The sequence below is a fragment of the Micromys minutus genome (assembly GCF_963924665.1).
Source record: "Micromys minutus genome assembly, chromosome: 1".
Lineage (NCBI taxonomy): Eukaryota > Metazoa > Chordata > Mammalia > Rodentia > Muridae > Micromys > Micromys minutus.
In genome coordinates, this window is record NC_137969.1 from 25,235,675 (window position 1) to 25,263,506 (window position 27,832).

Sequence of the window (27,832 nt, forward strand, 5' to 3'; positions counted from 1 at the left end):
TTCCAAGGACTGAGGTAGGAGGTGCCCCTTACTCCTCATGAAGAAACTAAGGAACAACAGGCAGCAACCAACCAGAGTTCTAGATCTGGGAGAGCCCAGAATAGACCCCTGATCCAAGGCAAATGGGCCCCCTCCCTAGCTGGGGGCACACCTTCCAACTGAAGATGGGAGGAAAGGGACCCCCAGATGCTTTCTAAAGTATCTGCTCCAATGTCCCCAGAGTGAAGCAGCAGGAGGTGTCTGGGTTTGGGGCCTTGCTGAGCCTGGCTGCTCAGGATAGTAGAGGTACCTCTGTGGAGGAGAGCTGGGGACAGAAAGTGGACTTCTTCATGTCTCTGGGGTTGTGGTTAGGTCCCTGGCTAGGACTGGGGTATTCCGCACGCAGCAGCTCCTCTGCCCCAGTTCCTCATCCTGGGTCGCCAGACCTGTCACCCAAAGTGCACACCAGGCAAGCGGGAGCAGGAAGCGCCCGGGTGGGTCCCCACCAGCCGGGGCGGGGTCCCGTGGGGCAGGGGCGGGGCTGGCGGCGGGCAGGGCCGCCCCTTCCAAGGAGGGCGGACTGCCTTGGCCTTTAAGCGCCTGCTGACGTTCGGCTGAGAGAGGCCCGGGTCAGAGCCCACACCATGCCCATTTTGCTCTCCCGGCTAGAGTGAACCTGAGCCGTCTGGGCCTCGGTGTCCCCGCGGGTCTTGAGCCGCCGCCTCTCCGTGATGCAGGCGTGCGCGCTGCTCCCCGCCACGCTGGCCACGCTGGCTATGCTGGCTGTGTTGGCGCTAGCCCGGGAGCTCCCGGCGGCGCCGTGTCCTGCACGCTGCGACGTGTCGCGCTGTCCGAGCCCTCGCTGCCCTGGGGGCTATGTGCCGGACCTCTGCAACTGCTGCCTGGTGTGCGCCGCCAGCGAGGGCGAGCCCTGCGGCCGCCCCCTGGACTCGCCGTGCGGGGACAGTCTGGAGTGCGTGCGCGGTGTGTGCCGCTGCCGTTGGACTCACACCGTGTGTGGCACAGACGGGCACACTTATGCCGACGTGTGCGCGCTGCAGGCTGCCAGCCGTCGCGCGTTGCAGATCTCCGGGACTCCGGTGCGCCAGCTGCAGAAGGGTGCCTGCCCCTCTGGTAAGCTTCACTGGGAATCCAAAAAGCTTTACTCTGAGGAAACTGAGGCCCACCCAGGGGAATCTTCCCACTTCCACTGGGCAGCCTTTTAAGTATAGTTCAGACAACCCTCTGGCTTTCTAGATGAGGCCCCAAGAGGTAGATGAGATGTTGTCCTCCAAGTCACAAACAAGTTAGAATTAAAGCCTAGTGCGGCACCCTGGTAGCCTCTGGTGGGCTGTGAGGCTCTAACCCAGACACACTCCTGCTTCTTAGAGTCCTCCGGTGACTTAAAAGGGAATGAGCGACAATCCATCTTTTCTGGTCTCTGTGTCTCTGTCTGCCTGCCCCCGCCCCCAGGGTGTGCTGGGTGCTGGTTCTGTGTACCCATCTTGGGCCTTATGTCTGAGAGGCAGAGGGTTCAGGGTGGCCAGGCACCTGCACTACCCTGCTCCTTTCTTGGTTGTGTGCGGTGTACCATTCTCTGGTCTCCCATGTGACAGATACTATTAGCTTCAGGCTCTGGGCAGAGATAAGCAGGGATGGAGATAAAGTGGGGTTTTTTTTTTTTTTGTTTTTTGTTTTTTGTTTTTGTTTTTGTTTTTTGGGGTTTTTTTTTGTTGGTTTTTTTTTTTGTTGTTGTTTTTTTTTGGGGGGGGTTGGTTTTGTTGTTGTTGTTGTTTTTCCTTCACAGATTGAGCCTTTTGTTTTAAATCCTTTCTGTTCCTGACTGTCCCCTAATTGGAAATAGTGCATAGCATGAAACAGATCTCCTGGTACCCTTGAAACTTCTAACTGTGGAGGGAACAGAGCTGTGGAGAGAGAGGGGAAAGTCAGCTTGAGGATCAGACAGATATCCATCCCTAAGAATGGCAGAACTCCTGTGGATGTTGGCAGGACCCATCTCATAGACCCACTGTCCCCGGTTGATTGCTTCATTGTGTTCTGATAATCTGGGAGAGACCCCAGAAGAAATATTGAGGCCCAGGACAATGCATGCCGAGTCTCAGTGTTACTTCCTGTGCTGGGTATACAGTTGCTGCTTCAGGATGAGGTCCCCCAAGAGAGGTGTTGAGTTGAGACAGTAAATGGGGCTCCCTGGCAAGGAAGAGGGAGAATGAAGAGGCCTGGGTAGAGCAGAGACCAAGATCTGATCTAGAGTACTGGCCACCATCGAAGTTCAAGCTGCCAAGGAGTTGCTGGATACTGAAGCCAAAGAGGAAGGTCACAGTACCAGAGATGTTAACAAGCCAGAGTCTGCCATCCATCCTCACAGGGCCAAGTGAAGCAATGTGGCCACATGGGAAAAGGAGAGAAGGTGTCCAGTGACAGCCTCCTCCCAGGTCCATCTAGGGATCCCCACATGAGATTTAGGTTTAAATAGAGGGACAGAGGTATAGCTGACCAAGCATTCCACCCATCCTTGACCATCCCCGCAGCTTCCTGCCTCCTCCCAGCATGAGATTCCTGGGGAAAACCCAATTTCTCAGGACTCATTCCTGTCTCAGTAGTCTGATAGCCAGAGGGATGGACACATGTGTCCTTCACAATGTCATCATTCAGTCTCGTCAGGATGGTTACAGCTGGACAGAGCCAGTAACCTTGAACCTGACACCTGTCCACTGCCCACTTTGACCTGGACGTTCCAGGGGCATCATTCACACAGGCTGCCTTCTCCCAGTGCTCAGAAGCTTCGCACCCCAGTGTGAGTGTCAGGTTCACCCCATGCAGATGGAGACTGGCCCAGTTCCTTGTTGTTAAATACTGCCCAGAGATGGCCCAACTGTCTCTAACTCTTCCGGGTCAGCTGTCAGCACTGCCCTAGGACACTCAGGTCTCAGCCTCTGTCACCACACACCTGTCATTGCCTCCTAGATGTTCTGAACTCATGTATGTGCTGGGCACAAGGAGGCGGGGTCTGTGCAGGAGGGGTCTGAGCGGGGAGGGGGGTCTGAGAGGGAGAGTGCTGCAGGTCTCAGATCCGGTTGGATAGCAGAGGGAGGCCAAGCCAACACTGACTGTTGATGGCTTCTACATTCTTATCCTCCTGCATCAGTTCACCTGGCAGCCAGGTGACCCTGGTCAATCTGTCCTACATGTTACCAACAAGACCCCGTCCATATTCCCACTGCACTCACCTGGACCGGCAGGCCCTGTTTCTACCAACACATACCTCCACTACCATCTTCTGCGACCTTCTCATCCTCTGGACACCGTATTGCTTTCCCTCCCTCCTACCTCAGTGCCTTTGCACATGCTCTGCCCATTGGCCACAGTTGCCCCCTCATCCTTCACTTAGCAGGGTTCCTCTTCCTGGGCTCAGGTGTCCTACCACCCTGAGCTGGCTTCCTTAACCATTGTGCATTGTTGCTAAATCTGTCCCCCTGTCCATTGACCTGCCCTCTCTGCTTCTTGTTCACTCTGGGCCTCGTGGCAGGGGTGTATGCAGCACCTGGTTAAACACAGTAGGTGATGTTATATGAACGTTTGGGCCCATGGGTCCCTGTAACTCTCCTGGACCCTATTAGGTGGTTCCTTGGGAGTGATGGAAGCTGTTTGGTTTCGCCTGCATGTTAGAAAAGCATTCTCAAGAGAAGGGTCCTTTTGCTAGTGTGATCTGCACTCAAACGAATCATTTACAGGTGGCTAGCTGCCTTCTGGCTCCCTGCAGTCAATGTCCCATGGCCCCTGTGTGGTGGTAGACACCCCCATGTTACTGGAGCTCAGTGCTGGGAGCCCTGGGAAATCCCCACAAAGATTTAATAGGCAGTTTTTAATGCGTTTATTTAAGAGCTTTGGATGGCTTTTGTGTTCCCTCCTCTTAACAGCTTCTAGGGGCTCGGAATTGAGCATTTGAGACTAACCAGGCATGAAGAAATGTCCTGTATCTGTCCCTCTGCCTGTTGGGACAGCAGAACTGGTCGGTGGTATGGCCGTGCGTGGGGACTGGTAGGGTTCCCATGGCTTCATACGTTTACTTGATGCTGGAGAGGATTGTGTGTCTTCTTAGCCTTGTACAGGGAGGAGCGCCATGACCTGTGAGTTCAGAAGCTCTGTCCAAGCCAGATCCCTTTCTTTATCCACCTCCAGGGCCTGCAGAGATGGCCATGGGGCTCTGTGAGGATAATGCTACCTATGATTAACACCCATGCCCTACACCATCAAGAGTCTGTGTGTGCTCACTGGCCTGTAGGAGCTCTGGAGACAGTCAGGCAGGCAGCCTTCCTAGCCTTCACTGTAGGTCCTAGACCTATGGCAGATGTCACAGTAGACTGGGCAGGACATCTACAGCCTGGAGCTTTGAGGGAGGTGGCCACCAGAGTTCCTAGGGTCAGGTGTCTCAGACTCCTCCCACAACTTCTGAAGCCCTTGGGAGTTCGTCATAGGGAATAATATTGGAGGTGCCTTATACATACAGGTTCTGATGCTTTAGTGTGCCACCCTAGGACTCTCAAAGTGAGGGAGAGCTTGCCCCAAGCCCTGGTCCCATTGATTCCCTATTGCTGGTCTGATACACCATAGTACTTGAGCCCCATGAGAAGGTGGTCACCCTGGAGGACACTGGCGAATAAGTTATGAGAAACAGTTCAGTCACAAGAGCCTGTTCCAGGGCCCGCAGCAGCATGGCCAGACACATACCTCAACTGTATGCACGACAGGCCTGGTGCCAGCGTGACCTACAAGCCACCTCCACTGAGGCTCTTGGACCTGAATATCCAGATCCTGTATACAGAGTCCTTACCTCCCGTGTCCCAGCTCCAGTCCCAGACTCTTGTACCCAGCGTCACTTGCCTTTGCACCCACAGAGTCCCTTTGTCATATGCGCCAATCCTCCGTTCCTCAAGGCCTAGGCCAAAAGTCACACTTGTTCCCTCACAGAGGGCCTCTCTAGAGCAGTGCTTCTCAACCTTTCTAATGCTGTGACCCTTTAATACAGTTCCTCATGTTGTGGTCACACACACACACACACACACTATAACATTATTTTTGTTGCTACTTCATAACCATAAGGATTTGTTATGAACCATACGGAAACATTATAGATCATAGCGTTGATATCTGATATGCAAGATATCTAATATGTGATTCCCAAGAAGGTCACGACCCATAGGTTGAGAACCACTGCTCTAGAGTATCCCCAGTACTTGGGTACCCAGGATGGTCTGGCTCTGGAAGTAAGCAAAGAAAGTGGGGACACAGCCCCTAAAGCTTCAGCCCTGCTACAGCTTGCCTGCCTAGGTGGCCGATCAGCTCGCTGATTTTCCTTCTTTTAAAAGCTTTCCTGTCCCTAAGTGACCCATATCTCCTGGTCACATGCGTTTGCTTAAGATCCATCGTACCCAAGACCATGCAGTCTGTGGCCCTCACACCAGCCTGCAGCATACATACCACACACCACTCTTCTTCACAGCCACAGTGCAGGGCACCAGCCCAGGTACAAGGCACCTTGCACAGCACCCGAGGCATACATAGGGCACCAGGCCCAGAGTCAGCCTCACTGAGCTCTCTAAGACTGATACAGTGGTTGTTGTCTAGGTTGGGAAACAAGGCTTAGAGAGACCATGTGGTCTGTCCAAGGCACACAGCCTCAACTTAGGCACATCCTAGCTCCGTGTTGTTCCTTGGGACTTTATAACAGTTGGTTAACATCCAGGAGATCCCAGCCTTTACCTGTGTTTGGCTTGGGGCCAGCCAGGCACCTCTGGCTGTGAAATTTCAGGCTCTGCTAGCTGAGCCAACTTCTGGAGGAGGTGCTACGTACTCATGGCTGTGTTATAAGGCCATTCTTACTCCCAGAGATTCCCAGCTGCCCTTATGGAATACCCTTCCACCTGTGACCAAGTGAGGAGGGCAATACACCTGGCCCATGTGGGACATTTGATGTTGCCTTCAGTCTCCCAGTCTGCACAGGAAACACGTGCAATGTTTTACTTGTCGTTTCCCCGCTAGGCCTCACACTATACCAAACGTGCACATTCATAATCTCAGCTGGCCGATGACCCAGGGAAAGATGCCACAGCTGTCCCCAGTAAGAAAACCCAGGCATGCAGTGAACTCGGGAGACTTGTGGGGTCTTTCTGTTAAGGAGTGGCTGAGCTGAGGGACCCCATTGAAGAGTCAGACATGGGGATCAGAACCAGGCTCCTATGTGTGTCAAGTGTGCTGGCTGGGCTCATGCATTCGGGGACATATAGGTATGGATCCCTGTTAATCACGGTGATGGAGCTGCGCAGCGACCAGTCTCAGGGGTGGTGTAGGGTACCCCTGTGGTGTGTCTTGGTGGTTCCTTTTTCTCATTTTGTGCTTTGTTTCCCCATCTCTTCCATGGCAGCTGTGATTGTCCAGAGATAGCACATCACCATGCTTAAGGGTCATCCACTGTCAGGGCATGCATGTTGGAGATGGAGCCCTAAGGTCACATTCCTTCCCACATTGCCTCTTACAGCCTGCCTTTCTTCTCGAAGCCCTAGACACCTGGCCTTGATGGCTGTCCTCTGGACAAAACTTCCGGGCCTTCAGATTCCGTTTATTTTTTGAAAAACTACAAGAAAAAAAAGCATAGATTCAACAGCTGGGTGTGCTGAGACTCTGGCCTTCAGAACTTGGCTCGGCCTGGCATGGGGGTGGGGCTGTTAAGAAACCCCAAATAAACAGAGCTGTTTCCTGGCCCTGCCAGGCCAGTTTATGTGGGAAGCCTGTGGTGGGGGTTTGGGGCCCTCTATGTGACTCATGGTGACTCATCTGAGACTGGGGCCAGATTAAAGGGCCATGCCTGTCACTCCTCAGGTTCCCTGACCTGCAGCAGGCAGGGCTAGGCCGGCCATTCTAGGGTGGCATTCATACCCAGTTTTCTGGGCCATGGCTGTTGCTCTGGGGTAGCGGTTTCAAGCTGATGACTGGGCTGAACAGGTTCTGGCTGGTGGCTGCATCATCTTTTCTCTTTCCAGGGAGCCCATGGGGGCTGCCTGCGTGTGCCGTCACTACTGGGCTTTGGAGTAAGCCAAGCTTGCCTGTGGTCTGAGTCGACAGTGCTGGGGGATGGGGTCATGTATAGTATCTCTTCTGCCGTCCTGAGCAAGCAGAGCCAGCTGAAAGCAGGGTGTGCTACTCTGGGCCCTTGCTGCAGGTCTTGACGTCTCCCCAGTTGCCCACCATGCATAGTCCTGGCTGACTAGGTCCTGAAGGTCCTCTGGAATGACAAGTGGCTGACTGGCTGGAGCGTCCAGGTCAAAGCCCGCTCAACCTAGGGACACAGGGATTTCTCTATCAGGCCTATACTCCTGCCTCAGTTCTACCCATAGTGGGCCAGGTGGGCAGAGCCTCGGGAAGGTTCTGTGGGACCTGGAAGTGCTGATCCTGGGGTGCAGTCTGCAGTAAAGCAGACAGGGTGATTTGTTCTCCATGCCGTCTGCAAGGACAGAGTTCCCTCCTCCTGGGTCACAGACAGACTGGGCCCAGGTCTCAATGCACTTAGGCAGCCTCTCTGATCACCAGTCAGTGGCAGCAGATGGCTTTCCTGGACAAGGAGTCCTCTTCATGTCCCATCGCACCCCAGGTTCCATCTGTCCCAATCCTGTTGTTCACACTTCTCCATCCCTGCCAGTGGACACCGGGGCTGGACCCACAGAGGCTGTGGGCTGGTGTGCCTGGGGAAACTTCACTCGGTTGGAATTGATCCATAAACCTCAGTTTCCCTACCTTTGCTGCTGAAGCTTCATTTCCCGGAGGCTGCCACCCTGGGAGTCAGGGACACTGACAGGTTGTGTGTGGGGACAACACTAGCCCACGGCTGGTACAGGGCTGAGCTCTGTACCCCTCTTACGATTGCTGCTGTGGGAGTGTTTTCCTGGGACAGGAAATATCACCATTCACATTCGTATTGGTTCACCCAGGCCCCACGAGGGGTCACCTTCAGTCCCACTTGTTAGATGGGAAAGTCAAGGCCCAGAGAGGGTAACTGACTTGTTACAGGCCACACAGCTAAAGGCAGCAGGTCCAGCTGGGCCCAGTTGTGTATAGCTCCTAGTCCAGGGCTCATTTCAGACCCCAGGAACCTCTCATAAGCACCGCCGAGCAGTGCGGTGTCAGAGACCGAGGCCTGGCAACCTCAGTACAGGCTCATGTCACCCACATGCCTCAGGCCTGTGGTCCTGGCAAGCCACAGCCCTGCTGCTGATGACAGCAGAAATCCGAGCCAATGATGAAGGTTGTGGGGACGTTCATGTGCTGCCTAGCAAGTAGGCCTGGGCTATGGCCAAGTTGGACAAAGGTGGTGCTCTGTCCACTCGGGAGTCTATAGCCCAGCCAATGAGGAAGGGCCTCACAGAGCCAGATGGGATGGCTCAGGACAGGAGGCCTCGGGCCTTTTCACTGTGCCTTTATCTATCAGCACACGAGCCCTGAGGTACAGAGAGCCCGATGGTTTTCTCCCCAACATACCGCTGGTTCATGGGATTAGGCAAGGGCCTACTGGCGCTGTTCCCAACATCAGTTCTGTGCTTCCCAGAGCAAAGATCTAAATTTCTCTAAGATTCCTGCCCAGCCCTGAGGAGTCCAGTGTGTGTGGGGTGAATATGCAGAGTCTCAAATCTCATGTCTGGGTACCCATGCACTTCTGAGAGATGGGGTACAGAGCACGCTAACATTGGCTCTGAGTCCAGACATGGGTCCCCAGCAGGGGCTCTTCCACTCTGGGCCTAGGGGCTGCTGGAAACCAGCAGGTCTCACTGACACCCTTGGTCCTTGCTGCCAGCGCAGGTCTCCACCAGCTGACCAGTCCGCGGTACAAGTTCAACTTCATCGCCGATGTGGTGGAGAAGATCGCACCAGCCGTGGTCCATATAGAGCTCTTTCTGAGGTGGGTGGGACCCCCTCCCCTACCCCCCCCCATCCCAGTTGCTCTGCAGCTTCCCAGTGATTCCCAGTTGCCTGCTGCCATCCAAACTAGATCTGAATCTAGCAACCAGGAGTATAGTAAGGGAGGGGGTGGGGTGAACAACAGCTGTTGAGAGTTGGGGTACCTGGGGGCTAAAAGTTAGCCTGAAGTGAGTGCCTAGGAGTCTAGGACTTAGAAACAGGGGACAGTCAGGACAACTGTGTCTAGATCAGGCATGGGGGAGGATGTGCCAATTCGAGGTGGAGGGGAGGGAGGGCTGAGTGGAGGTGGGTAAACAGGGAAGCAGGTTTGTCCATGGGAGAGAAAGCCCACTGTGTGGTGTGTGTTCTAGCCTTCTGGAAGGATCTGTCTTTACAGACAGGGGTGGAGACTCCCTCCTTCCTCCCACACCCCGGAATCTGTCCCAGAGATGTCTGTGCTGGATGAGGAGGCCTGCCTTCTAGACACACCAGCCAAGGTCCCATCACTCACGTCCGGTCCCGAGGTCTCAATTTAGACCCCCCAGAGAGAGGCTGGTTATGGCAGGAGCCTCAGATCTCCAGACACAACAGTCTCCACCCTTCTCGCCCTGCAGCTGAGAGGAGAGGGCTGCTGGGACGGTGGAGCCAGACAGGAGCCTACCTGATAGAGATCAGGGAAGCTGGTGACCCACTTATTAGTCTGGCTCTGGTATGGAGTCGGCTGCTGTCAATCACCTTCCCCCTCCCCGTGCTCTAAGGCCAGCAAAGGGTCAGACTACTCAACCTCCTGCACACTAACTCACAGTGCCCACAGCCTCACAGTGGCAAGAGGGGGTGAGGTCTGCAGCAGGGGAGGAGGATGAGGGCTACTCATCCAGGGCCTAGCCTGAGCTCTAGAGCAAGTCATCCTGGGGCTCCTGCTCTGGGAGAAAGGAGCCACATGTTTTGGGACTCAGCACCCATGGGACTGTGAGATCTTTCTGCTTGTTGGATCCCTGCTGTGATTAACAGCTTTTAAACCTATGCACCTCAAGGATTTTCCTGTAAACTTGTTCATGGTACTTTTCCATGAGCCCAGAAGGCAGTCCAGAAGTCTCGTTGTCTTTAGAAGGAAGTAGGAACAGAGAACTAAATTGAACACACACACACACACACACACACACACACACACACACACATACACTACATATACCACCCCCCCATATACACACACAAAACATACACCACACACTCACACACCCTGGGGAAAAATCTGAAGCTGTCGTTGAGAAAATTACCAATGGATGAACTAAGGGACTCTCTCAGCAGAAAGGGTCTAAGGAGGTACTGTGTGCCTCTAAAGGGCCTGGGGCACATACACACAACCCCTGAGCTCACTAATCACAGGCTAAGGTAGCTGGACAGTATTGACATCTGACTGGAGAAGCCAAAACCTCATAGGTGGGTAGGGCAGATAGCACAGAGCCTTCCAGTCATTAGCCTTGACCTGTGGGGTCTAGGTAGAGGCTCTCTCGGGCCCTGTCTGCAGTTTTGAGAGGAGCTGGGACGACTTCTCAGAGAGACATGGCTGGTGGATGGGAACTAGCCACAGACACTGCGGGTATCAAGCGGGAAGCTAAGCAGCCCGCCACGGTGTGAGCCCTGCTCTGCCCTGCCTCTTCCTGCCTGACCCCAGCAAGTAGTCCTGCATGTTGGGGCCTCACTCTCCTCTGAGAACTTTGTACAGCAGTCTTACCTAGGACTAAGTCACAGAGCCCCACAGACCAGAAGCTTAAATAATGGGACACGTTGCCCCACAGCCCTGGGGTTTGTCATCCAAGGTCAGGTGTCAGCAGGACACCACTTCCTGATCCTGGGCTCCCTCTTAAATTCTAGTGGTTCTGGGTGTCCTCGGGTTGGAGGGTCTCCTCCCCACCTGTTTCCCATGGTCCCCCTTGTGTCTCTTCCAGCTTCCTATCTTCTCAAGACACTGATGATTGGACATAGGGCCCCACTCCAAGAGAATGTCACAACCCTGTCCCACCCGCAGAGACCCACTTCCAAATGTGGTCACATCACAGAGCTGTGATTTGATCACATCTGTCTGGGAGACACCGACCCACAAGTCTCCCATGAACTTGGAATGAACTTGTCCCTGGTTCCAGGGGGCACTTTAGGCCATTTGTTATTTTCCCTGGTCTTGCCAGGCTGAGGGAACATTTTTGAAAAGACTGACACCGTGCTCAAAGGTGCCAGATACTTTGTGCTCCTTCATCTGCTTAGTGCCCTCAAGGCCCATGTGCTTTTCTGTCTCACCCCCAACGAGGAAGGTCCCAAGTTGCACCAACCTTCTGCCCCATCCTATACTGAAAGTAAAGGCGCCTTAAGCAGACAACCCATTTTCTAGATGGGAAGACTGAGTCTCAGAGGACTTACAGAGTCTGCCTGAGGGCAGCTCAGCTAGGTTGGATTGGCAGTTAGACACCTGACTGTCTCTAGGGCCCTGCTATCAGGCATTGGCGCCACCGTGGGCTGTTATATATGCTGACACCAGTGGTACTTTGTCTCACTGCAGCAAAGTGCAGATCAGAGATGACGGTCACATCTTTATGGCCATGAACTGGATCCGACTTCAGTGTTGGCGAGGCCACACCCATACGTGGTAGCCTCAGTTCAAACCCAGGTGGAGGAGGGAGTGGCTACCCCAAAACCTGTGTGTTCTTTCACCCCACATGGTCTGCGCCCTTTACTGTGTTGACTCTGTCATGCTGAATGTCCTGTGCTTTCCTACGCAGACACCCTCTATTTGGCCGAAATGTGCCGCTGTCCAGTGGTTCGGGCTTCATCATGTCAGAAGCCGGTTTGATCATCACCAACGCCCACGTGGTCTCCAGTTCCAGCACCGCCTCAGGCCGGCAGCAGCTGAAGGTGCAACTGCAGAACGGGGATGCTTATGAGGCCACCATCCAGGACATCGACAAGAAGTCGGACATCGCCACTATTGTAATCCACCCCAAGGTGAGTGGGATGACACACCCCTGCCTCTGCCAGCAGCACCTCCTAGTCCAGCCTTCCCAGGGGATAGCAGGGACCCCAGGGCCACTGGCCACATCAGATAAGCAGTTCCTGAACTGCCTTGTCCAAGGTGCCAACATCAGGAGAAAACAGGACCCAAGAAGGAGGGGACAGCATCCCACACCTTCCTACCTCTTTACTGTTCTAGGCAGATCCACATGCCTATGGGCTGACAGGCCAGGGAGGCCAGCCCCACCTTTAACCTCTGTGCCCACACTTACTCTGGCTACCAAGGCAGACTTGTGTCAGGGCCACAGGACCCAATATGGTCACTGGCAGCTTCTAGAAATCCAGGTGGTATTGCTTCTTCCTGTTTGTGGCAGAGCCCTGGGAGGAAGGACCTAATCAATGCATCGCTTAGAATCATAAAGGGAGAAATGGGGCCTTGGGGGGAGATTAGAATCTCAGCACTTATAATCTGAGGGGAAACTGCAGCTCAGCAACGATTGATCACACACCCAGCTAACAGTGCCAGGGTCAGGCTGCCAGGCCTAGATGCAAGCCTTCCTCAAACTGGTTTTTATTGCATCTGGCGGTACCTTTGTGCATCTCTGGGATGGTTATGGGGATTTCCTGTATCCCTTGCACTCACCATCAAATATGCCACTGTGCCTTGAGCTGGGGTCAGGCTCACAGTTTCTTTTAGATGTCTGTGAGTCGGATGGTGTGGCTGAGCGGAGCCTAGCCCCTCCTGGATGTAGCTTCTCGGTGTCCTTGATGACAGGTGTTTGCACTACCAAGACAGAGTTCATTACCAAGTAGAAGATCCATAATGGACTATCCTAATGCAGTCCCTCTATAGTTCTGAGCCTTGTCCCTTCTTCAGGATAACACCGAAACAGTATAGGAGCAGGAGACAGACTAGAGGGCTGTAGCAACAGGAACTCTTCACGCTATGGAGGTGCAACTTCTTTGTGAGCAGCCTGTAGTTCTGCTGTGCTCAGGAGATCCAGGCTAGGGGGGGCTCTACGCTCAACCACATGCAGATGCAGGACGCTGTAGGGCAGTGAAGGATGCCGCAGCTCTAACACGGCTTCCATGGTGCTAAGAGCAAAAACCATTGCTTCGGAGCCAGACCAAACAGATTGCCCTGAGTAACTGGAAGAGCATGCCTGTCTTTCATTGGCAACACAAGCATTGTGTGCCTTAATCCCCCCCCCACACACACACCCACGCCTACCTCCAGAACCTGTGCTCTGTTGCTCCCAAAAGAGATGTGCACACACCCTCTTCAAGACGACAAAGCATAAGGGCCAGGTAGTTGAGCCCACAGACAGATGGGTTCTGCTAATCCTGTGGGAAACAGTGTTTAGGTACCTCATTTGCCAGAGATGGCCTCGGTTTCCCTGTGTATTTATAGTGAGGGGTCAAGGATTCCAAACTAGGGTTCCCAGGTCCTTGACAGGGCTCCAGGGAACTACATACCAGTCCATGGAGTGACTCTATTGGGTGCAGCACACCAAACCTGGTGGTAGCCGTAGCTTTCAGCCAGCTCACGGAGCTAACTGTCAACACTAAATGTCAGGCTTAGCTGAGTGGTAGCACAGGCCTTTAACCCCAGCACTCGGAAGACAGAGACAGGTGGATCTCTGTGAGTCTGAGGCCAGCCTGATGCATATGGTGAGTTCTAGGTTAGCTAGGGCTACATAGAGAGACCGTGTGTGGGAAAATAAATCCCTGGGCTTGAGGGTTTCAGAGGCCAGGCCCAGCCTGGATGCTTTGTACCTTCTCGTGACAGACGTTTCTGGCCTCCTAAGATGACTCTTGGTTCTGCAGAAGCAGTTCCAGTCTCAGCCAGCTGCTGGCCTGGCCTCAGGACTCCTTCCTCTCCAGAAACCAGCCTGCCAGGATCCCTCTCTGTGGTCTAAGCCTCTGTCCTCTCTCACACCCTTCGTCTGCTTCCAGAAAAAGCTTCCTGTGTTACTGCTGGGTCACTCGGCAGACCTGCGGCCCGGCGAGTTTGTGGTGGCCATCGGCAGCCCCTTTGCCCTGCAGAACACCGTGACAACCGGCATTGTCAGCACCGCCCAGCGGGATGGCAAGGAACTGGGCCTCCGGGACTCGGACATGGACTATATCCAGACAGACGCCATCATCAATGTGAGTTCTGTGGGCAAGGCCGACCTCGGTCACTTCTGACCTGCTTGTTCCCTGTCCTGTCAGACAACACACCACTATGTAGGAAGGCCTTTTGTTATCTCATGTAGAGCACTCACCCGGTGACTGCCTCCCAGAGATGGGCCACCTCGGACAGCTTCAGAGATGAGGTGACCCAGTCATACCCAGCGTGTCACTTAACTAAGGTTAAGGTTACATTGGGTGGCACCACTACATTCTCACAGCTCTAAGCCTGGGTGCCTTGGTACATACCCCTGCGCCTGCCATGGCTGGTCGCTGAAGCCATCCATATCTGTAGAGACTACCAAACCTCTAACACTGCCTGTCCTGCAAGTACCTAGCAGCAACCGGCGAGTTGTGCGAACATGGAAGCACATAGTTTGTGCAGACACCTGGAGGGTCAGTGTGATGGCTGCCTGCCGCCGTCTTTGGGTTCAGCATCAAGACAGGGGAAGTCAGTTCTGGTGACCCATCTTGTCACTGACTGTACTCAGTGGTGGGGAAAGAGCTTGGGGACCATCAGCAGTGAGACGAGGGGAGGAGGGTTCATGGCACAGCTAACACTGGTTTTCTCCTTTGCAGTATGGGAACTCAGGAGGACCCCTGGTGAACCTGGTAAGTGTCCCCTAAAGTGTAGTGTCTGGTTTTCTAGGCTTTGCTCACACAGAGGTACAGGCTGGAGATAGGGAGAAACCCCACACAGCCCTAGGAACTGCATGTCCAGAGGTCAGTGGTGTGGCTGTTTTGGAAGGTCAGGAAGACCTGAGCCCTAGGTCCATGCTGCCTGGAGTCCTCAAGGACAATTGAGAACAGTTGCCAGGCTGGGGCCATGTGCTCCCCATGGCATTGGGCAGTGAGGACACAAATCAGGCTATCACTGCCCTGGGCTTTGCTGTCCTCAGTTATAATCTAAGGTGAGAGGAGAGACCACACCCATGAATTCTGTTACCCACACCCCTTCCAGAGTCAGGCTCAGCATCACCCTGGCTGAGATTTTTCCAGAACAGGGCAGGAGTTTCAGCTGGTATCCCAGGCTCTGGGGACTCAGTGAAGCCTGCCCCAATGGAACGTAGCCATAGAGTGGGTAGGACCCACACATGATGGGCCCTCATGAGGGATGCTCTGAAGAGACAGGGGTGTCAGCACTGAGACAGACCAGGAGCTGGGAGCATTTAGTGAGGGCGCGGAGATGAAGGGTTAGGTGGACCATAGCACATGAGAGCACTGCCGGGGTTGGAGAAGGCAGCCATGGGACAGCCCATGAGTTGGGACAGTGTCCCCCTGGCACTCGGGTGACATCCACAAGCGTCTGTCCTCCACACTCACGATTTTCCAGGCAAGGCTGCTGATGGAGAGGTTCATGTGGTAGGGCCTGCACTTGATTCTTAACTTTTTGTCCAAGGCCCCAGAGAAGTTCCCTGACATGCTAGTAGTGCCCTGGCTGAGTTGTCTAGGGCAAGCATCCTGTACCCCTTCCATGGCCAGGCTTCTGGGAGGGGTCCTGCCCAGGAGCGGGTCCCATTGACTGGGGCAGCTCCTGATCTGACAGCATTGGCTCCGTGAAGAAGGGCAGGGTGGAAACTGGGCTCAAAACAGATCATGAGCTGCTGCCCTGGCCCTGCTCACTGGTCTCTGCTTTCATAAGAAAGGGATAGAAGGGGTCCAGGTCTCTGATGGGGACAGATGGTGAACACTGCCTCCTAGGGCAGAAGGGATGGAACTGGGGAGGCAGAAGCAACCCCATAACTTTTCTAGAAGCCTTTTCCAGGGGTAGAACAGAGGGATCCCCTGGATTTGGTGGTACACTGGGTATGTGTGGGAGATCACTGACCCTGATGTGACCCAGAGAGCCAATATTTACAGAATAGCTGGGGCTGCTTGGGGCATCTCGGTGGAGCACTGACAGCCAGCTCTGACTGGAAAGAGTGATCTTACACCAGGCTCGGCAGCAGTCTATGGTTTGCTTGCACTCCACCAAGAAACCCCACACTCTGTTCTTTCTGCCCAGGATGGTGAAGTCATCGGCATCAACACGCTAAAGGTTGCAGCTGGCATCTCCTTTGCCATCCCCTCGGATCGCATCACACGCTTCCTCTCCGAGTTCCAAAACAAGCATGTGAAAGGTAAAGAACTCTCCAGAGGGGCAGGTAATGCAGGGTCTCCCAGGATGAGGCCTAGCTCCACACAAGTTAGCAAGGGCCCAGCTGCAGGAACTAGATATGACGTGTTTACTCATAACTAGGTCTTTTACCCTCCCCACACCAGGAGACCCCAGGGCATCTCATTTCCAGCGTCTCTTAAGGCCTTCTTCCACGAGTCTCAGCTCATGAACGCAATCACCCTCTGCTCCCTCACACAGTTTTTTTTTCCAGGTCCCACCATCCAAGTTTGGATTCCTGGGACTCCGCTTAGGTGGCAGAAAATTATGTTTCATTCCTTCCACCCACCTGTCCACACTCCCTCCAGCCACCATTCTTCTACCTACACACCCAATCCTTCATCTATACTTTCATCTGTTCATCCACTCCTCAATCTAACCATTCTCTGTATGCCAACCCACACATCCATTCTATTACCACTCCATCCACTCCACCCATTTACCTACTTGTTCACTCAAGTTCCCATTCATCTATTCACCCACCAATTCATCCACCCACTCATCCACCCACTCATCCACCCACCCATCTACCCACCCACCCACACACTCATCCATGCATCCACCCATCCACCCACCCACACACTCATCCATACATCCATCTATCCATTCATCCACCCACCCACTCAACCATCTATCCATCCATCCACCCACCCATCCATCCACCCATCCATCCATCCACCCACCCATCCATCCACCCATCCATCCATCTATCCACCCACCCAGCCATCTATCTATCTATCCATCCATCCATCCATTAATCTAGCAACCACTCTACTCTCTCATCTATATATTTACTCACCTTCCCATTCATCTGCCATATATCCATCCATCCATTTATACTTATATTTATTTATTTATTTATTTATTTATTTATTTATTTATCCATCCATTTAACACTCACTCATTCATTTATCAATCCATCTATTCATCTATTTATCTATCCCCATTCACTGATTCACTAATCCACCAATCTACCCATTCATCTATCCATCCTTACATCCACTTATCCATCCTCCCATCTATTTAAATGCCCACTCCTCCATTTCTGCCTCAATCTGCCCACCCATCAGACCATCCATTCATCTGCCCACCCATTTCTCTTACCCTTCATCTATCTACTCAGCTACTTGTACAAACACCCAGTCATTTATCCACTGTCTCACTCATCTACCCATCCATTCATGCATCCATCAATCCACCCATCCATGATTCATCCACTTACTCATCCACCTATCCTCCTTCCTCCCATCCATTCATGCTCCACCCATCCATCTACCCATCCCTAAGTACCCTTCTCAGCCTATGAGTCATATAGTCAGCCCAGCAAAATAGCCTCTGTTCCATGGGAGCAATGTCTAAGAACCCCATCCGTGAGAGTCACCTCCTGCTAGCCCCTTTCCCTTCACCCCAGTCTAATCAGGGATTTCCAGTTCCTCTTGCCCCGACTCTACACGATGGGTGGCCATCTGCATCCCTCTAGGAAGAAAGCTCGCCAAGCATGCTAATCTTTTCAGTTGGCCACTGTCCAGTAGAGAGCCCCATTTCTGGTCTCAGGCCTCTGGGGGCCCCCATCTACCCATTTCCAGCCCAGTGAACTGCCAATTACTATGTGCCTCCCACACCCACCTCCTGGCCAGCGCCCAGGTCTGATCGCACCTCACTGCTCATACCCTCACACTGCCTCCCTGTCTCCTCCCAGCCCTCTCACCAGCACTGCACTGAGAGCAGGGGCCTTCCTCCTGCTCGCCTCCTCCATTGCGGCCCTGTCAGCCACACACAAGGATCCCAGTACAGCCAAGACCGGTCCCAGGAAGAACTGCAACCGAGGAGCCTCATTCTGTTCCAAGTGGCCCTATATGAAGATGACAGGAACAGGCAGAGCCTGTCTCTCCCAGGAACCTGAGGCACTTTCTGGTGAATGGTGGGAACTAGCTACCTTTTCTTTTGGATAGTAGGAAGCTCAGAACTAGACCAGGGTTCCTAGCCCATTGGTAGTATTGGCCCTCTGTCTAGTGACTAGAACTTTCCAGTTTAGCTTGTTTAAGGGATCAAAACTCCACCCACATAAACTCTCCTGTGGGTGACTGCTGTGCTGGAAATGGGTCAGTGACCTCCTGTCCCCTAGTTGCCTCTCCTAATCTCAGACAAGAACTCCCTGGGGGTAGGATTTGCTCCTCTGTTGCAGAGCAACTGTCCCAGTCACCGGGTCCTGGTAACTAAGCCTGGGCTCTGAAGAAATGATACCCCCCCATCCCGGAGCTACATTACCACTCAAGGATAGTGCCTACCTACTACCAGAGGGTCTGACGAGGCTTAGCTAAGTGGGGTCCATTGACTTAAAGTCCTTCTGAAATTTGTGCTTATTTATGCTTTTCCATTTTTAAATAAAAACATCAGATGACCTGAACCCTGCTAATCTAAGTTCTTTAACGCATCCCTTTTGTTAAATCAGGGAGGCATTGAGAGCATCTCTCTTCTCATCCAGGGGTTGGTACAGATTCTGGAGTGACCGGAGCAGTACTGGTCAGGGGAGCTGTCCCCTTGGCTATTAGCTGGGAGCTTTGGGATAACAAGAGAGGCAGGTGGCAGGCAGGGCACACCCCTGCTTCCTGGGGTCTCAGATTCCCTTTGAAGAACTCCTGTGCCTAGTAGTTCAGAGCTGAGGAGGTGGGTGGGCCTAGGGAGTACACAGTGCCTGCCACAGAAGCAGGGTGTGGAGCAGGAGCTTGAGCTGGGCCCTGAGCAGAGCAGTGGTTCAGCTGAGCCTCTCTGCATCCTTCAGGGGACAGCTCTAGGAACCATGGCTACGGACGATTGCACTAGCCTTGGACCAGAGGTCTGACCTAGCCTCTGCTCCTTCCCAAGACTGCACAAGCGTATGATTAGCTGAGCTGCCTTGTCCTCTCCTAAGCTATGGCCTTAGAGCCTTCCCTCTGGTGGGGGAGGGAGACCCAGAGGACCTTGGAATCGTGACGTCTGAATGATGGGTCTGGACAGGAGAGAAGGAACAGAGGAGCTCAGGCAATGGGGATGTGCCTAACCCAGCTGTGGGCACTGCAGGATAGCCCAACATCACAGAAGACCAGTGAGGGGTGGGATTGAGGACACTCTCAGAGCAGGAGACCTACATGGGCTTAGGTTTTGTGAGACACTGGGGAAGGGGTGATGGTAAGATGGTAAGTAGGATGTGTTGGCTGCCGGGCAGAGGTTGGTGGCTGAGTGGGGAGGCAATGAGATGTTAGGGCATAGCTACCTTCTCATGGTTGAATGGGGCTTTGGTTAAAGACTGAGGCATAGGGGTTTATCAAAAGGCAAGAGGCAGTATGGGAGTGGGGGGGCAGTGATGTGCTGTAAACGGTGGTTGTTACGGAAGGGTCAACCAGAAGCTGAGGTGCTGTCACAGACAGCTGTCTGGGGTTCCTTTGCCCTGACCTGAGAGAAATCCCAGACAGGCAAAGGGCAGCTGCTAAGGTCCGAGTGACTGCTCCAGAGCGCTGGTGTTGGGGACCCTTTGCTCCTCTCCTTACTGTTCTCCACGCCCACAGACCGGGAGTCTCTGCTCTCTCTGGGCTCTTCATGGTTGTTCCATGTGAAGTAATGTTTCTCGGCCATCTTCTTTCAGAGTCTATCCTCTGTTGATCTCTGGGACTCTTCCAAGCTTCTGGTGTCAGACGCTGTACCTCTCTCTCAGTGCCTCTCTGAAATACTCAGCTTCCTCTTGGGGATACAGCTCTGAGCACTGGGTACCAGGGTCTACAGCTCTCGGCGGCACTCCAGAACTCTCAGTTGCCTCTTTGCTGCTGCCAGCCAGGCTGGAACTTTTGTCTTTATACTTTTGTCTGCTTCTTGTGCAACCAGTTCAACCCAGTACTTGAGGTAAAGACCAGAAGTAGGCAAAAAGACCAGTCAGAAAAAAAAGCCTATATAGAGACTGTAGGGATGTGTCCTTATATAGTTAGAAAGAGCGCGCTAAGGTTCTACCAATTACAGCGCAGCTTCCTGCCTGCCAATCGCAAGCCTCTCACAAGCACTGCCCACTTTCTGCCAGTCACATGCAGTTTGGGGATTGACAGCTCCCACAGTCACTGGGGAGGTGCCCCACCCCCCAGCTGGTTGAAGATGGCTGTGGCCAGGGCTGAAGCATCCGTGGACAGGGTTGTCTGGAGGTCACCAGGGCTTCTCAAGGCTGGGGTGAGGTGTCCCAGAACTGTCTGGAGCTGGCCTGGATACAGTGACCTCCTGGCTCCGGTGGCAGCTGTTGCTGCAGAGGTTCTTGCAGCTGGAGTGGAGCTCCCCCTGAGGACTGTGGAGTGTGCACAACAGCCAAGCTGGCTGCCAAAGAAGAGTTTGCTTGGCTTACACACCCTCTCCCACCCCCACCCCATTGCCACTCAAAGCTGTGAGGCAGAAGGGCCTGTCATGCCATTGAGGGAGTCAAATGGCCTGCTCAAAAAATAAAATAAAACAAAACAAAATAGGCCTTACCCCATTTAAAGAAGAAACCTACCCAGAAAAACCAGATTCTGCTTAAACTAAGAAACCTATATGGGAATAATGTCCCTAGTGTTCCCTGCTCACCCTGAGAGGCAGGCACCCCTCTAACCTGCCTCAGAAGGAATCCTCAAATGTGTGAAGCCCTGGCTGGGGCTTAGCTCAGGACACTGGAGGTGTGTGTGAAGCCGGCAAGCATGGCTCAGTGGCAGTTACCGTAGCCACTGCCCTCTAGGTCTAGAACATTCTCAGGTCCCAGCTGTCTCGGTTCTTTAAGGTGACCTCCCATCACCTGTCTGGTCATTCCGTCACTGATACTCTGATGCTCACGAAAGTGGAGATACTTGGGAGCAAGGTGACGATTCCTATCTGCTAGTCTCTTTCCAAATGGGCTGCATGTGTTTACAGAGGTAATTTCCCCACAGAGATAGTGACAGGATAAGAGTTGACAGTTACAACTGCACTAACCTCCAGAGTCCAGACAGCCATACCTCTGCTCTATTCCTCCCCTCAGCAGCGTGTCTAAAGGATCCAGCCTTGGGCTGAGGCCAGGTTACTGCCAGGTGACCTGCAGTGATGGTCTCCCATCTAAAGATGTCCCTGAAGTCCCTTGGCCAGTAAGGCACCCCTCACAGAAAGTGGATAAGGCCCTGCTCCCCACACTTATGGGAAGCTGTGCTTTTTAAAAGATGGCCTTGGGCTACAGGCCAAGTGGAGGTGTCAAAGGAGAAGGTATCCTGGACACCAAAGCTTAGGACTCAGGCTTCATTGTGTCCTGATCCAGGTTTCTGGATTTGCGTAGCATCTGCAGTGATTCCCCACCTCTGCTCCCAGCCTCTCCCTGCATGAGCTGGATGGACAAATGCTTATGGGACATCATATGAATATCAGGGCACTGTACCCGCACCCCATCTGCTGAGCACTACATTAAAGGAACCCCCTCATTCTCCCCAAGTCCTATACCCTTCTGCCCTCCATCTGCAAGTCACTAGGCTCTGCCTACTGAAGAGATCTACATTGGCTTCACCACTACTCCATCCTAGCTCACTGTGGTGCTTCTCCTGACACACCACAGACCTCCCACAATCCTCAGAACTAGAGCCCAAGTATGTCTGTGATTCAAGTAGAATCTTGAGCTATCTATGGCCAACTCAGCTCCTCTAGGCATTGCAGCTACTCAGTCATCATTTGCCTTAGATAATGGATTGTTCTGGTACCACTTGCTCAAAGGATGCTCCTTTCTCCACCTTAGTGATTTCCCAGCTTTACCACAAAATTGAGTAACTCAGTTCTTCTATGACATTCAAGTGCCACATGGCTGTGCCTTCCGATCACCTAGGAAGATGTGGTCTCTTAGGAAGATCAAGAAGTCTGAACCCTCCCCTCTCCTCGCCCTCATCGTCTCTGCTCTCTGAGCCCTTTGGTTTCAGACACCGCTATTCTATTTCTATGGAAGAAAATCAAAAATCTGCAGTGTATCTGTCGAAGAATCTGGGGTGAGGGTTTGGTATTTTAACCGTGTTGCACCCTCAGATCCGGGATCACATCTGGCTTTCTTCAGCCTATGTTATACTGAGTGTGCAGTCTGTGGGCCAATTTCTGACGGCCTGCTACCAGAATCTACAAGCAAACTTGACTTTGGTACGTTGAATACTTGATAACCTACGGGTTCTAGTAGCTTCTTGATAGATTTCCCTGGATTTTCTGTGTAGATCATTTTATGGTCTATACATAGAAACAGTCCTCTCCTTTTCCATCTGAATGGCCCACCCTTATCACCAATATTGAATAAAATGTTGAATGAAGGTTTGGGGAATGGGCTCCCTTGTCCTTGTAGGAACAAGATTCAGTCCTTTACCATTAGGCATACTGACAGTCATATCCAGTCCCATGGAGGTGTCTGCAGAACCTGTGTTATTTCTTCCTTAAACTGCTGGTTTTCACAGTGACATCTTCTGGGTCTGAGCTCTTTCTGGGAAGACTTTTAACCACTCACCAACCTCTTTACTAGATGGAGGGCTTTGTTTGGGTCATTCCTTCCTTCTTGAATAGACACAAGTGCTTGGGGCTTTCCAGACCCTCAGTGGGGGGATGCATGGTCACCAGCAGTGGGTAGCTCTCCTAGCAGCCTTGTGACGTCTGAAGGCCTGCAGCGACACCTCTCTATAATTCTTGACATTGAAGATGTCATCTAACAATGTCAGTTCATCGACATTGACAACTGTCTGTCTTTTCCTCACGATCATCCTGTCTAATGATTTATCTATTTTATTAATTTCAGAAGGATGGCTTTTGATTCACTTCTTTGATGGGTTATTTTATGGCTTGTTGACTCATTCGCATCTTCTGCTTCCTTTGAGCTCCATGTGGCCACCTTTCTCTTGTTTTTTTAAGAGGAATCTGAGGCCACTGATTTGAGACTTTCCTCTTAAATTAATATACATGTATATATATATGTATATGTGTATGTGTATGTGTATGTGTATGTGTATGTGTATGTATATGTATATGTATATGTATGTATATGTATGTATATGTATATGTATTATTGGGGCTGGAGAGATGGCACAGCAGTTAAGAGAAGTTGCTGATCTCACTGAGAGCCTGGGTTCAGTTCCCAGCACCCATATGGCAACTCTAAATCCAGTTTCAGAGGATCTGATGCCCACTTCAGGTCTCCACAGGCACTGCATGTATGTGGTGCACATACATACAGACAAAAGACTTGCGTACATAAAATAAAAACAAATAAATCTCTTTAAAATGTCTATTGTTTCTGAGGGAAGGAGATGTGTATCATGCCATTCATGTAGAGGCTTACAGGACAACTTTGTGGAGTAGTCTCTCTCTCCTCTCTCTCTCTCTCTCTCTCTCTCTCTCTCTCTCTCTCTCTCTCTCTCTCTCTCTCTCTCTCTCTCTCCCCACCTTTCTGTGGGTTCTGGGATAAGGCTCAAGTTGTCAGGCTTGTACCACATACATTCTCACCTGCTGAGCCCTCTCGCCTGTCTGAGTCCTTTTTTGTTTTTAATGACACGGGTGCTAACTTATGTTTTTTGCTTCTAAGAACAGCTGCTGTGCCCTGAAAGTCCTGGTTCAGAATAAGCTCATTTATGTAGTTGAAACTATTATCTCTTTTTTCTTTTTTCTTTCCTCTCTAAGGATGATTGATTATCACATACTTCACGGGCAATCTGGGTTTCAGAGACTCTTGGTGTTATTGATTGCTGGTTTAAACCCACTATGTTCAGGGAATTTTAGGGAAATGAAAAAAAAAGAAAAAGAAAGAAATTTGTCAAGCCTGCTTTGTGTTGAGAACCTGTCCCCATTACCAAAGCATCCAGGGGTGGGCTGCTGGTCCCAGGCCCTGCTGGGTCTCCTCTGGGTTCCCTTCTTAAGGGCAGTGACCAAGTATCCTCACTGAACCACTGTGTTCCATTTCCAGACTGGAAGAAGCGCTTCATTGGCATCCGGATGCGGACCATCACACCAAGGTGAATGATGTTCCCCTGTCCTCCCATGAACCCCTTCCACATGCTGACCACTATGCCTAGCTACTGGCCCACCACCACTGCCTTATGGATTCCTTTTGCTTCTTCCAACTCCATCCAGATGCCCCTCCTCTAGGAAGCCTCTAGAATTGCTCCCCGGGTTTCTCACAATAAGTAATTAAAACTAGTTGGCTCAGAACAACCAAAACATACTACTTGAGAGTTCTGGAGGCCAGAGACTGAAATCAAGTGTCCACAGGTCTCACACTCTGAGATTCCAGTCTTAACTCTTCTGGGGTCTCCCTACTCCTCCTGGCTGTGAGCACCCCTCGGTAGGCTGCCTTAGCATTCACCCCTGCCCATCTCCACACAGCCTCCTCCACCCTGTGTCTGAGCCCCAAACTGCCAGTCACTGGAAGTGAGAGCTTCCCAAGCCCATGACTTCATCTGAAGATCCCTGACCAACTAGAGTGGCAAAGACCTTGTTTCCAAACATGGTTATGTTCTGAGATCCTACTGGCTATTTCCCCATTTCCACAGGCCACTCATGTAAGAGAGCCTCCCCCTGTTTGCACACCCTTTAGCACAGAAGTCACCCACAGTGCTCAAATGGCTGTCAGGCATCCTTACACTCCGCCGGCCACCTTGACTGGGAGTTCCGGGGAGATGGCTGGGTTCCCACTCACCTCTGGGGGAGGTTCCAAACAGAGCAGCTGTCTGGAAATAAAGGATGGAGTAATAAAGAAGTGGGTAGACAGGAGGAAGGGGGAGAAGGAAAGTCCAGCTCAGGGTTGTGAAGGAAGTTACTACATGGTAAGGCTCTGGGGATAACTCAGAGATATTGACCAACCACCCCCCTGACTCCCTCTTCTTGCATCTGTAGCTGTCAGTCTAGGGAGCAAAATTTAAGCAGTCTGCAGTTAGTACCAGTATGCCAATTCATCTTTTAAGTTGTGTGCTTCCCCACCCACCCATTCACCCACCCACCCACCCAACCATCCATCCATCCATCCACCCACCCACCCAACCATCCATCCACCCACCCATCCACCCACCCACCCACCCACCCATCCATTCATCCATCCACCCATCCACCCACCCACCCATCCATCTATCCACCCACCCACCCATCCACCAACCCACCCATCCATCCACCCACCCACCCATCCATCCATCCATCCATCCATCCATCCATCCATCCATCCATCCACCATCCATCCATCCACCGACCATCTGTCCAGTCTTCTCAGTTTGTTCTGTGATTGAACCCATTCTCCATCTCTCCACCCAGTGCCTTCTGTCCACCCACCCACCCATCTGTCCTCCTTCAGCTACCCTTTGTAACCTTCCCCCTCTCCGCACTTGTAGCCAGTTGTGGCCATTAGGAAGTTCCATCTCATGGGGCTCAGGGTTCTCTGAGAGCTCACAAGAGGTTATTTGTCCAGCTTGGGTGGTGACAGGAAGGGGCAGCCACATGCCAGGGAGCTGGGCTAGAGGCAGAGAGACTGACACAGAACTGCTTTTCCAGTTTGGTGGAGGAACTGAAGGCGGCCAACCCAGACTTTCCAACGGTCAGCAGTGGAATATATGTTCAAGAGGTTGTTGCCAACTCACCTTCTCAAAGGTATGCTCCTCGGGCAGAGGCAGGGCTGCTGACAGTCAGACATGGGGGGAGGATGTTCTGGGGCCTGGACTGGGCCTCCTTCCCGACCTTATGTGACCCCCCACCCCGCCAAGCCTCCTGGCAAGGAGCTGTGCAGTCTGGCCACTCCTCTGACCAACTGGATGAACTGTCCCTCAGAGCACTGGCCACGCCTGTCCTTGGCACAGGGGGATCTTCCCTTTGAGAAGCAGAGGCTGAAGAGTTCCTGACTGGGCCAAGACAGGAACTCCAAGCCTCCTTCTGTCCAGAAAGAAATGGGGCCTCAGTTTTCTTTTCGGTAGAGAGAATATCATGGTTCTGCTGACCCTCCATCCTAGAGACTTTGTCATGGTGAAACGAGATGAAGGCTTTGGTTTTTAACACATTAAGAGCTACAGAAATGTTAGGTACAGGCCTGGTATAGTGGCACAGGCCTGTACCCTTAACACATGGGAGACAGAATAGGAAGGACTGAGTGTTCAAGACCAGGCTCAGCTAGAAGGGACCAAGCCTAAGCCATATGAGACCCTGTTTCAAAACACCAAACAAACAAACAAAGCAATGTTGAGTAGTGGGACACCACCAGTTGAGGCCATGTGTCTCATGTGACCATGCCCTGGCACCCTGACCTTTCCTGCATCCAGGTCACAGTGGTTTTGAACTGAGGCTCTGGAAACTGGAGGGGCCCCATTGCCGTGTACTCTGTAGTCTGAAAATCACAGGCCACCATGTGCCACTTTGTCAAAATCCTCTTGTTAAACTGCTGCTGCTGAGCCCAGGTGAGCCCTGACTTAGCCCTGACAGTACACGTGTGCTGAGGGTCTTTCTCCTGCTTGGCAGAGGAGGCATCCAAGATGGCGACATCATCGTCAAAGTCAATGGACGTCCCCTGGTAGATTCCAGTGAGCTGCAGGAGGCAGTCCTGAATGAGTCCTCACTCCTGTTGGAGGTGCGGCGGGGGAACGATGACCTCCTCTTCAGCATCACGCCTGAGGTGGTGATGTGAGGCTGCTCTCCTCCAGCGCCATGCCAAAGCCTACAGAAGGCGGGGTTCTGGCCTTCACAAAATCAGGACGAAGAGGCTGCTGCGGGCCTCGGTGGGATCAGCAGTCGCCTCTCTGAGTCCAGTGCTGAGTGCTTGGACCAAATGCTTAGGTTCAGTGCTTGGACCTAAATATAGGGGTCTGGATCTCAGCCTTGACTCTTAATTCAAGTTCCAGTAGAGGAAGCAAACTGTCCCCGGGACCAGATGCTTCTAATGTTACAGTCTGCATCCTCTGGACCTAGAAGCTCCTAGAAACCTCCCTGGGACTCTGCTCACCCCAGCTTTCTCTCTGCCCTCAGGAAGGCCCACCCAGCTCCCATCCCACCTCCTCTCCCTCGTATCCTAGTGACTCGACCTCTCCCTGTCCCAGGTATTTTCCTGATCCCACCAGGCTTCCTTCCACCTCAGCACACATACCCTCCCCATGGTAAGACAGGGGCTGCTCGCCCTGCTATCTGGTATCCCTGGAGGGCAGGCCCTGTAGCTGTCCCCTGGAGAAGCCAGGGTCCTGACCTGGAGCAGGTTAACACCCCTCACTGCTGAGCTGAGCCCTGTACTGGCCCAGGCGGGCAGAAATCAGAGTGTCATCATGATCCCATGGTCTCCAACCCTGACAGCTCATTTTCCCAAGGTGACCCCGTGGTGGCCAAAGAGGAGTGGGCACCTGCCTGAGGTGCAAGGACTGAGCCACTTCACCTCCACATGCAGTTCTGGGTGCCACAGCCATCTCTGAAGACGGCCACCCAGCAGCCAGCAGGCTCCCGGGAGCACCTTTGTTCTCGCTAGTGTTTCTAGTGTCTTTGTGAGCTTTGCTGTAAAGTTTCTCCCGCTACCCTTGGCTACCCTTGTTGCTTGTACTGTATGTTTCTCTACTGTATGAAATTAAA

The 27,832-nt window shown here is 52.6% G+C and overlaps 1 protein-coding gene across 2 annotated transcripts; it reads left to right on the plus strand.

Moving 5' to 3' along the window:
• Positions 1-589: 589 nt before the first annotated feature.
• On the plus strand, positions 590-27,832 carry HTRA3 (HtrA serine peptidase 3). 2 transcript variants are annotated; one of them, XM_080909916.1, is made up of 9 exons: positions 590-1,113; positions 8,851-8,950; positions 11,724-11,946; positions 13,909-14,103; positions 14,704-14,736; positions 16,130-16,244; positions 24,213-24,261; positions 25,787-25,882; positions 26,741-27,832. In XM_080909916.1, exons 1-9 carry the CDS (start codon positions 711-713, stop codon positions 26,904-26,906), a joined length of 1,380 nt encoding a protein of 459 aa, XP_080766042.1. In that variant the 5' UTR covers positions 590-710; the 3' UTR covers positions 26,907-27,832. The 2 variants fall into 2 exon arrangements, with proteins under 2 accessions (XP_080766042.1, XP_080766043.1); XM_080909917.1 differs by lacking the exons at positions 24,213-24,261; positions 25,787-25,882; positions 26,741-27,832 and adding an exon at positions 17,979-18,632.

Excerpts from the sequence above, each read along its gene's own strand:
- HTRA3 (XM_080909916.1), top strand. The coding sequence starts at position 711 with ATGCAGGCGTGCGCGCTGCTCCCCGCCACGCTGGCCACGCTGGCTATG. Across the intron at positions 14,104-14,703 it reads AGACAGACGCCATCATCAAT|TATGGGAACTCAGGAGGACC; the intron begins GTGAGTTCTGTG and ends TCTCCTTTGCAG. Across the intron at positions 25,883-26,740 it reads GCCAACTCACCTTCTCAAAG|AGGAGGCATCCAAGATGGCG; the intron begins GTATGCTCCTCG and ends CCTGCTTGGCAG.